This window comes from Miniopterus natalensis, chromosome 16, assembly GCF_054644295.1.
Source record: "Miniopterus natalensis isolate mMinNat1 chromosome 16, mMinNat1.hap1, whole genome shotgun sequence".
Lineage (NCBI taxonomy): Eukaryota > Metazoa > Chordata > Mammalia > Chiroptera > Miniopteridae > Miniopterus > Miniopterus natalensis.
Genome location: NC_142096.1, coordinates 25,055,804 through 25,067,835, shown reverse-complemented (window position 1 = coordinate 25,067,835; position 12,032 = coordinate 25,055,804). Strand labels below are relative to the sequence as shown.

At 36.5% G+C, this 12,032-nt stretch overlaps 1 protein-coding gene across 1 annotated transcript in view; it reads right to left on the bottom strand.

Moving 5' to 3' along the window:
- PREX2 (phosphatidylinositol-3,4,5-trisphosphate dependent Rac exchange factor 2) overlaps positions 1 to 12,032 on the bottom strand; it is a 179,432-nt gene that overhangs the window by 31,905 nt on the left and 135,495 nt on the right. The window contains exons 33-34 of the mRNA XM_087825421.1: positions 10,799 to 10,901; positions 4,870 to 5,013 (exon numbers count right to left, since the gene is read on the bottom strand). Of these exons, the coding sequence (XP_087681547.1) occupies positions 4,870 to 5,013; positions 10,799 to 10,901 (247 nt within the window). The remainder of the gene's footprint in view (positions 1 to 4,869; positions 5,014 to 10,798; positions 10,902 to 12,032) is intronic.

Below are 12,032 nucleotides of genomic sequence, written 5' to 3'. Positions count from 1 at the left end.
GCAATCATATGGTATTTATCTTTCTCTGACTGGCTTATTTCACTTAGCATAATAATCTCCAGGATTTAGATTTCCTTCTTAACTAACATTTTTGATTATGTGGTTCTTTTTCCTTTAAACTTTATGCAGTGATATTTTTCACCTTTTGGAGAGGAAATGAATCACATAGAACTGCCCAGAAGTACAAGATTTTCTATAGAGAGGTTGCCAGCAACAAGAATGGCAATGAAATTAATCTGGTCCAATGTAAATTACTTCTCCATTAAATTATTGCCACTGAAGAGCTTCACTTGTCAGTCGACTATGTCAAAATTGATTAAAAATTAATCTTCTTTCAAAACTTCTAAATGCAATAGTTTCTAAATCTAATAATAATGTTTCCTCAAATTGACAGAAACTTATCACCATTTGGGGGGCAAAACCAAGAAAGTCACTGCTAATTTTAGCTGTGCTATATTTTCTAAACTAGTCAGAATTCTAGAGCATTGAAGAAACAACAAAATTTTGAGTATTGCTGCATTTGAAATTTTAAAAATGGAATTATTGGCCTATAATCAAGAAAAGCATCTGTGCAAAATTAGAGAGAAAGCCTACTGCATTTAGCTCAGTACAGGAAGTAAAGCATGGAGCTTGTTTCAATGATTGTTTCTTTGTTTATTGCTTAAGGCTTCCACAGTAATTAGAATATCTGCATTGGTTCAGCAAGCTTCTGGTCCTGAATACAAACAAGAAATAAAAAGAAGTCTTCCTGAAAAAATCAATCTTCAAATATTTCAGGAGGATTTGATCTATCAATGGCCATACTTCAATGTGGATCCTTCTTATATATTGTAAAGCTAATAATGAAAGTCATCGCCTTAGAGTGAAACCACATCTTCCATTCCATAGTAGCTGTGTGAGCTTGGGCATGTTAATTAATATCTGAGATCCTCAGGTTCCTCATTTGTGAAATGGGAAATAAGAATACCTACTAATTATGGTTCTTGGGAAAGAATTAAGTTAAATAATAGTATTAAGAGAGCCTATGACTACTCTTATCATTCACTGCACGTTTTATGTACTAAGTAATATACTCAATGCCCTACAAATTCAGTTCCAATGCCTCACTTAGGGAATGTTTGCTTCTATCCCTGAAACTCTGGCTCTGTGGGTTTAAAAGTCCTGATTCCCAAAGGGGCCACACTTTCCCTAGGAGACAAAGCAGGGGTCGAACTGAACTGTAAGCTGAGGCTGCCACCTGGGCACCAGCAGCCAAGAAGAGGAAATGCCATCTTGGCAAGGCTAACGGACCCTGATCATCATAAGGAAGTAGGGCTACTGTTACATAATAAGGGATGTCTAGCATCCAGGTAATCCACTCAGATCCCTCTTGGTACTCCCTTGCCCACTTTTGATGGTGATTGGGCAACTGCATGGACCCTGGCCTGAGAAGGGCAGAGTGACCCTCAGGGATGAAGGTCTTAGCCATGCCATGGAGACAAGCAGAGGTTCAGACTGGGAACAAGGCTAATGGAAAAATGAAAATCTTTTGCAGCCCAAGACCAGCTGTAGCAACAGGGCTATGGGTTGTCCCCATTAACATGTTTCTTCTCAATTATCCTCCCAGAAAAGGAGGCCTATCAGTCATAAAGGACACACTCCCAATCCTTACAAAAAGGAATGGATCTGAGGGTGCGAGATGTGGACTATGGCAGATGCTCTGAGAGTCACCCACTCAGATTCCCTTTCAGAGATGATGGGCTTATTTATTGCCCAGCTGCTAGGATGGCCGGAAGACATCCTCAGCTGTCTGCTCTCTAAGGCATCTTCAGCCTTTGCTAGAAAACTCTCTCACTCAAGACCCACCCTCTCGCCCCAGCTGCCCAACATTTGTGACATGGCTTATGCTAGTTAAGCAAACATTAACCAGATAATTGCAGTGTTTCATATTCCACATAGACCTGTGCTTTCTCACTCCCAGTGGACATTTAGAATCGCCTGGAAAGCTTCTAAAATATACTGGTATTTGCGCCCCACCTCCCAGAGATTCTGATGTCATTGGTTTGGTATGGCACCAAACATGGGTATTTTCTAAAACCTTCCCAAGGTGACTAATATGCAGCCAATCCTGGGAATCGCTGGGAGACAGCATGGAAACAAGCCAGGGGAGGAAGTGACCCTCAATACCCTCCTTTACTCACATTTTTTACTTCCTTTATTTCAGCAAGGGCTGGAGGATCCCAACAGGATTAATTCTCTAACCTGTAGGAAGTACTTACAGAAGATGGCTTTATCGTGATCTCCTTCTAGCATTTTGGTTGTGCTCTGTGCTGACTTTCCTGACTGTGTCCCTTACCTTGGAAATCTGCACCACTCGTTTTGCCTGCCCGCAGCCCTGCTCCTCAGCTCTGATCTTCAGAGATGTATGTTCCCTAACGTGTTCCCTCCTTGCCTCCAATCCTGGCATTCCCGGTCTAACTGTTGGTCCCATCTCTGCAGGGTGTCCCATCAATGAGAGTGCCCTCCTCTGCCCCAGGATCCATTTTGGCAACGAACTGGGAAGAAGGCAGTTCATTCGCTGCCTGTTCTAAGTATCCGGCACCTCCGACAACTTTTGGACGGCTGACATCAATACATTTCCCAGGAAGTTTTCAATTCATGGAATATTGCTATTTTTTTAATTTGCTAGCAAAGACCCACATATGCATGTATACACACAAAACTAAAACCCTCCAAATAAACGCTGATCCCAGAATAGACCCCATTTGGAATCGCGTCTGTTTCCCACCGCTTTCCGTTACCAGATGGAAATGTCCACTCACACTAGGGCTGGGTTTATGGTGCTTCCCTCAATCCGATGAATACTGAGAGCTACTAAGGGTTCCTCATGGGAGGTTTATGAATGCAAAGGAGCTCCTGCGAGCCCTTTCTATAAACGACCGTGTCAACGACAGATTCTTAATGAGACAAACTATTTCCCAGTCTTCTTTACCTATCTGTGACCTCAACTGCAGAAGTATTTCCACTGCTGCTTACTTGGTTCATTTTTTCCTACTTTACTGCTGCGTGAATACTAAAGCTAATGCTAACTGTAGTTTCTCTTTAAATTACATCTTAAAAGTGATAATGTACTTACTGAAATAATATATAGTTAGGGATTCTTTTAAAATGTGTTTCAGCCACAGTTATAAAATAGAGGTTACTCGCGAAGTAATCTTTCTCCTATGCACATCTGCTGCTGGGTATGTGTTCAGCTATTTATGGCTAATCTGTCACACATGGAATAAGGTTTTTTTTAAAAGAAAAGATGCTTAATGCCATCTGTTATCTCAGTAATGATTTAAAAGACAGACTTTTTAACAAGAAACAAATAGAGGAAAGAAGAGAAGAGGGTTGAACAACTGTTAGCTCTGGTTAAACTCTGTAAAAGTTAATATTCTGGACCAGCATCCTTCCCTCTCTTCCTAATCTTTGTCTCGAAAATGGCTTTTAGGCTGAGCTATTCTCCTAACATAGCTCCAAAGGTCTATTTTTGCTGAGCTTTTAAAAAATTTTTTATTCCTTTTCATTACAGATTCATGTGTTACCTTTATGGACCCTACTATAGTCCACAAAAAGAAGGAAAGAAGGAGAGGGAGGGAGGGAGGCAGGGAGGGAGGCAGGGAGGGAGGCAGGGAGGGAGGGAGGGAGGGAATGCCTTCTGATGACTCCTAAGATCTCTTCCCTGCAATTTTCCTTTGCTAAAATACATTCTTGCCAAGAATCGGTTTGTGGTGGTCATTGTTTTTAGAATTAACATAATATGCAGGTGGTACCCGCAGAATTTTCACTTGGTAGTGAATTTAAGTTTCATATGCAGTCTGCTCCTCAGTTACAGAGGTTGATTTTATTTCTTTGCTTTTCTGATTTTTTATTAGAATATAAAAATTCCATAGCAAAACCAATGCAGTTCTTGAAAACTCAAAAGATGAAAAAATGAAATGTTCTACTGTACCACTCAGAAAAATTGATATACTCTTGTCACCACAGCATAAATTTTTTGAAAAAAAGACATAGACTAGAGGAAATTACACAATAACCTGGACTTCTGATCTTTTCTAGGCAGCATTTATGACTTCAGAAATAAAAAAAGATCTGGGACCTTCCTTTGGAAACCAGTTCACTGCAAGAATCTTCTTATGTTAATCTTAATTTCTTCTACTGAGGTTGGCACTCATTGTCCGCCCCCTCCCACATTTTTATTAACAAATTGACATAATACAGAAAAACTCAAAGAATAAACAAATCATTAATCACCCAATTATACTGAAAGCATTTTACATATGTATAAGTATATACATATATGTATGACATAATTGAAACTGTAATATAAATTCTTTTTTATAATCTGCATGTGCGTATTGTCAACCTTTTTTTTTTTTGAGAGAGAGAGAGAGAGAAACACTGATTTGTGTTCCACTATCTATGCATTCATTGGTTGCTTCTTGTATGTGCCCTGACTGGAGATCGAACCTACAACCTTGGCTTAGGGACGATGCTCTAAACAACTGAGCTACCTGGCTCATAAAATATGTTTAATCATACAACTTTAATGGCTCTACCATCATTTATTTAAGCCAAATTAATTTATCTTTATTTCAACCACTTGGGTCCTGTTTCTCTACGATAAATAATGCTGCAATTTTACTTTACAAATATTTAAACCGTATGTGATTCTTTTCTTAATAAGCATCCCCAGAAGTAAATACATTACTTAGGCATTATGCAGAAATGTTTAAATTAATGAAAAAAAAATATGATGATGATTACAATGAAATTCATTTTTAAAAAAAGAATTGATCAGGATAAAGTAACTTTGGTGCATGAAGTATGAAACGCGAAGCAGTTTACCTTGTGCAAAGAGAACGGGATGAATTCTGAACCCTCCTCCGTTTTTCAACCGTTGGGGCAGTTGTTCAAAATGATAACTATCAATGTAGAAGTAAACTTTCAGGGCCTGCCGGCTTCCTTCCACCTGGTATGTAAGGGGAACATCTAAAATGACAATTAATGTTGTATTAGTTCCTAAAATCAGGATATGCTGAATAACATAGTTGTTAACCTTTAAAGCGAATCCTGAAAATTACTAGATATTAATATCTTAAAAGCACCCATGTCTATCAAGTTCAGGCTCGGCATCCTTACGGTGCTATTCGGGGAAAGACTATAAATCAGATTCTCATTAGCTACAGCAACAGGTTCATTACTGCATAAAACCCTGTAAGAGGAAACTTCGTTACACTTTGACGCACCAGATGTCTCACTTAACCAAACGAGAAGTTAAGCTACACGTGGTTTGGAATCGAAATCTCCTAGGCCAGCTGCCTCATTTATATTTTACTCAAAATGAGTCCACGGGGTACACTTCTTAAATAGTGTGCAAGAAATTGAGTAGATAGCAGCCATTATCAAAATCAGCTCGGGCACTGCAAGCTCCATTTCCTGAGCTCCAGGCTAAGATTGGATTATCTCTATGATGCCCAGCAGTCATTAGAAATTATCTGTCCAAATTCTTTTAGCTATTTCCAACTATCCTAAATTTACTTACTCAAAGAAAACCACAAACCAGCTAATTCGAAAAGCTGAAATGCTGCAGGAGTATTTCACAGTGCTGTCATAAATCTTCTTCATTTTACGATACTTCGCCATGACAAATAATTTCCACATAATTAAAAAAAAAGGAATGTAAAATCTTTCATAAAACCTAGAATAGTCACATTACCCAGTTAAAAAATAAGGCCAGAATTTAGTAAGCATTTAATATATGTTCTTGACTCAATATTTATTATTTCTAACCTTTTTGTTTTGAAATAAAACTGTGTAAAAAAGTAGAGTTCAAGATTAAATACCATTAATAAAAATTCCAATTTTCTTGTTAAATGTATGTAATTCTGCAATCAATAGAAGCATTGTATTAGCATGTACAAGTCTCTGCTATGCCTATACTAATAATGCTCATTTTATTTTTACTTTTTTAAAGAGAGATGAAGGATTTTGGTTTAGAAAAAATAATAAATAAACTTCTCAGTTACAGAGTTGGAAATTAACTGCATTTTAATGATTGGGAAAATCCGTTTTTGTTTTCCTGCTTCTAAAATAAAGGAAAAAAGATGCATGGACACCAAAGAAAATACAGATTTATATAGTTTAAATACTGGTATCTTCTAGCTCTCCTTTTCATATAATGTCTTTCATATATATTTTAATTTTGTTAAATTCCATCTCTTTACTCTTTGGCACCAATGTATCCAACCTCTGCATTACCGAACAAATAATGTTATTGAAATGAAAATAGTAATGCAACAGTTGAGTCCTATAATATGGATTATAGGACTAACAAAGAACAAATAAAGATGCTTTACCAGAAATTAAGAAACTAAAAGTGGAAATAATCAAGTACACTGAATTTTAAATGAAGTAAAAAACTAAGAGTACTACATAAAAGAATGGAAAGCCATTTCTCTCAAAGTATTTGGTGTGCCTGAAAAATGCTTAATAATGTGGAGTTGAAAATTGCTGCCTTTTATTTGTGGAAATTTATCAACTATGAAAAACAAAGTTGACAAAGTTCCTCCCTTGTCTCCCAACTAGGCTGTGAGCTCCATGAAAACAGGGACACGGCATCACCGCTCCAGGCACATAGAGAGTGGGGGCTCAGAAATAGTCACTCCCCTAATAGTTACTGTAAAATTACCTGTATCACAATTTGAAAGCGGAAGATCTGCTGTCATTATATTATTCTCCAAAAACATATAGATTTCCCACAAAATTTAATTATATACTATCTGATCATTTAGCTCCTTTATTCCTCCACCAATTACATAGCACGAGATGGGAAGCATCTTGTACTTTCCCTATACTGAAGTGAGTCAAATCACCCATTTATTCCTTTCTATTTCTCACTGGTCTCTAAGCTTTATGACAACAGGGACTTTGTTTTACTGAGTCACCATTATATCCCCAAAATTTAGTTTAGCACTTAGCATGTTGCATACACTTAATGATTATTTCCTCCAAGCAAATGAACTGTCTTCAATCCAAATGTTCGAATTCTACATGCTAGCCATGCCGTATTTCAGACTCTCACTATTCTTTAATATAAAAATAAGTATGAATAATGATAAATAACATTTTTTAAAAAGAATACAGAGTAATAAAGCAAGGAGGATGGATTTGAATATTTACCAAATATTACCATGAGCCTCATTTAATGCTAGAGACTTTCAAATACATTACTTTATTTAAACTTCACAACCCTGTGAGTCAGGGAAAGCTAATATTGTCATGTTTGCAGGTAAGAACAGAGCCAGGATCTGAACTAAGGCTTCTTGACTTCAAGGTCAATGTTCTATTTGTTCTTTTTATGTCTTCATGCTTCCACCTTCTGCACTCAAGTCCTTCTCGCATAGACATGCAGCCAGCTAGTTTTCATTATAGTGACACATATTAATTAGTCAAGCTGACACCTCTGCTTCTGTGCTTAAAGAAATTAAATCACATGCAATTAATGATAAAGCTCTGGTTTCCTTACACCACATAAATAAGATGTGATGACTCTTGGGTACTGAATAATTCTCTTCTTTCCTGAAATTAACTTAGAATAACTAGTTCCTGTCATCATTGTTATTTTTTAATATTTTTATTGATTTTAGAGAGAGAGCAACGGAGAGGGAGAGAAAGATAGAAACATCAATGAGAGAGAAATATCGATCAGCAGCCCCCTGCACGTCCCTCCCAGGGATCGAGCCTACAACCCGGGCATGTGGCCTGACCTGGAATCGAACTGGTGACCTCTTGGTGCATGGGCCAATGTTCAACCACTGAACCACACCGGCTGGACCTATCATCATTTTTATTTTATTTGGAATATCTAATAATAAAGCATTGGATCTGACCTTTCACTAAATGAGGTTTCACAAATGTATTGTCAAATGGATCTCACAGTTTTTGTGTTTGTCACAGATTCATCTACATTTACATACTAATGTTACTTAATGGTCTTAATTATCTTTAACAGTATATTTTCAATATGTCAATGTTAAATCTCTCCTAGTGGATATTCAATAGTAAATACTTTATCAAGCTTATGATACTGGTTCCTCTTCTGCTTGTTCACCAGAAGTGTCATATTTAAACCATGGAAAACAGTGCTCCTGTGAGTATATAGTTCCTCAGGCAAAATGTAGAAGAAAAAAACACATTAAGTTATATTGTGAAAATAGAGTTTATCTACCTTCAGCAAAGTTGTGCCTACATTACTCAAGTAAGTGAAAATATATCCCATTTTTATACATGCCCACAGAAGGCCATACAATTTGTTCAAATAGTATTATCCTTATCAAATAATTCCCTTTAGCAGACAAATTCTCCCTTGAATATAACCTATATTCCTAACATTGTAATTCATTTTCTTGTACTCTCTTATTTATCAGTGAAGGTGAACATTTAATAAAATTCTGTTTTCTTATCTTCATAATTTAATACATACAGAATCAATGGCTTTTACCATCTCCACAGCTACTGTCAAGGTCAAGTCACCCTCATCTTGCACCCGGGCCACTACAGTAGCTTCCTAACTGCTCTCCTTGCTTCTGCCCTGCCCCAGGAATGGTCTATTCAACACAGCAGTCGGAGGCAGCCTTCCATAGGTAAGGCAGAGCATGTCATTCCTCTGCCCCATGGCCTAACTAGAAAGGCAAAGTTCTTTCAATGGTCTGGCCTCCTCTCCCTTATCTCCTACTCTTTTCCCCTCAGTCACTCCGCTCCAGGCACACAGGGCTCCTTCCGATCCTGAGAGCATGCCAGGCCTCCAGTAACTCTGGAACACCCCTCCCAAATGCCTGGCTGACTTGCTCCCTTCACCCCTGCAGGTCTCTGCTCTCCTCCTTAGGAAGGCTTCCCTCCCTAGCTTGTTAAACATCGGGACCCTTCCATCTGCCCCTGAATTTTCATCCCGTGTTCTCTTCTATTTCCCTTTTACATTCATATTATTATCTTCTAATTTATTATCAAATTACCTCATTTTGTCTTGTGTATTATTTATATGTCCCCACTTGAATATCAGCCCTCTGAGGGCTGTCTGGTTCTCTACCATATCCAACACCTAAAACAGTGCTTGGTCGTAGTAGGAATTTAAGAAATTTTTGATGAATGAATGAATGATTATCATTCTTAAATCAGATCATGGATTAAATGAATATTTATTGAGTCTCTATTTATTGTACTAGAAGTGTGAAAATAAGTAAGAACCCTTCCCAGCTCCGGAGAAGTTAACATCTACCATAATACATAAGATCCTCACACTAATGACAAACAAGAGACAGAAAAATAGCAAGCTGCTAAAGATTTCTTGGACTCAAAGATAAATTTTAAACCTATTTATGACAATGTTGAAATAGTAGATAAGTGGTAACTTGCAGAAACTAAAAGAAATAGAGATTAAACCCTAGGTATTGCTATTTCTCCGAAAGTATATCTCTAAATTACTGCCTTTATTATGTCTAATGATGTCAAATTGCTAAATCAAAGGAATACTTTTCAGTCCCTCATTTCATTAAGTAACTTCTTTGCAACATTAGATAAAACTGTGTCCTGTTGCAAGTTCTCTACTTCATTCTTCACACTAAATTTGTTTTTCCTTCCACTTTTATAATCGTAAAGCCCTTTTGCTTGTGGCAGTACATATACTTAACTGATGCTTGTTCATTCATTTCCTTGGGGGAAAATGTTGCCTTTTCCATTCTAGGCACTCTCTTGGGTACTAGAGATACAACAGTGAACAAGACAGAAAAAGCTTTTGCCAGCTTGAATATTTTAGAGGATAGATAAATGAATCAAGATAGTTATTGTGATTATATTTATACACATTAAAATTCTTGACACTCAGATGAAATGATTTTCAATTTTCATTTTTAAGCTGGCAAAAAGTATTGAATCTGTGTCTACTTCAAAATTATAACTTTTATCAATTATTGTGAGATCAGATAATTACAATGTCTTTCTCCATTGGTTTAGATCTAAATTTTATACAATGTGAGCATAACATAGGATTCCTCTGTTTCTTATTGGCTCTAAATACTTGTTTTCATTGCCCACTAATACATTCTCTATAGGAACATCTGAAGATACGGAGGGCAAACTCGATTCAGTCAATTTTGCTACATATTTGAGAAAAAGTTTTGGAAGCTACAGAGTTTATCTACACAGCCAGAATATTAGGGCAGTCGTTTTATTTAAAAAAATTTTTGATATAAAAATGCAGTAGAAAGAACAAATATTCTATGACCCTACTTCTATGAGCTACCTAGCATAGGCGACTTCATAGAGACAGAAAGCTGAAAAGAGGTTACCAGGGACTAAAGGAGGGGGAAACTGAAAAGAATTCTGGAGATGAATGTTGGAAATGATTGCACAACATTGTAAATATACTTAATGCCACTGAATTCTGCACTGAAAATTGGTTAGTCAGTTTTATGGTATGTATGTTTTACCACAATAACAAAAATTAAAAAGAAGGGAAGAAAATCTTGACTAGCACAAAATCTGATGCACACACTCAAAGAGTTCTGGAGGCCAAACTAATATATAAAAGTTTGGAATTATCTGTAGATTTAAGTTATATATACTTTCTATCCTTTCCAAATTGCTGTTCTTAATTAATTTCTCTAAATATTGTATTTTAAATAAAACAATTTGAAGTTCATATTAAATATATTAATATCAAAGTACTACCATACATTGTTTGACAGCAAAAAATTCTATAAAACATTTAACTATGTACTTGCAACCAGTGGTTCCTCTTCTGATGGTTTAAAGTAAAAAGAAACCTTTTCCAGATCAAATAGTGCAACCAGTGTATCTTCTAGCATGGCCTGTTCATCTGTCTGGAAAGAAAGAAAAACCAACAATACAGGGGTGATATAATAGGATTGTGTAGACCACATAACACAGCAGAGCATAACACCGTGTAGCTTAACATTACATAACGTTACATAACATAACATCTCCAGGCCCAAGCTAACTTCGCCTGTTTTATTCACATACAAATCAAATTATCAACACTTAACTAAAAGTTTGCTATCTAAAATAAAATTAATAAATCTCTCAGTTACAAATTTCTTTTATAGTTTTATACTTTTAATTTTCTCAATTGTCTAAATGGTTCTACACAACTCTTTAGCCTATTTTGTAGCTAGAGGCTAATCATATTTAATTACCTACAAATAACTCTGTACCAAAAAAGCATGCCATTTGCTTCTAAATTTCTATAATCTTATAAATGCAACAACTGAAAGGCAAAAATGTTGTTTTATTAAAAAACCAAAATACATAATGGTCATCCTATTTTATAATAAGGTAACCTGTGCATTATCCATTTTGGAATTTATCAAAACTGTGATCAAAGCAATCTGCATGTGTGTAATGATTTTTCTTTCGAAGGGCTTGGGGATAAGAACCATTTTCGTCTCACTTGCCCTTATGGGGCCTTACCCTAGAATCCTGTAAGATCTGATTTGTTTTAGCCACTTGTTTTATTCTTACAGCATGTTATTTTCTAGCTGGGCCAGGTAAGGCCAGACGTGGTAACAAGTTCAGTGCCTGTCTCAGCAATACCATCTTCCTAGTGCTAGGTTCTCGCCTTCCTATGAGCAATTTAGTGCACTACGTAGAGCCTTTTACTAATTTTCTCATGAAAGAATAATGAGCGTTATGATATATCGCTTACCTTTTAAAGGTGACATTTGTTTCCTTAAGAATGTTAATGATACTTTTAAGCAATAACGTTAACATGCTTTACACACGTTTTAAAAGTTGCTTTATGTTTATAGCCATATATTTTGGGCAGCATTAGTAGAAACTGCAGGCGACAGTAAAGAATTTCCATTGTGTAAAAAAGAATCACTGAGTAGAAATCAAGAGGTTAAGAGAATTGTCACCTTTGCACGTTGGTGTGGTACATAATATAGTGTATGGTATGCAGTGAGTGCTGGATACATGTTTCCTAAACTGCTATT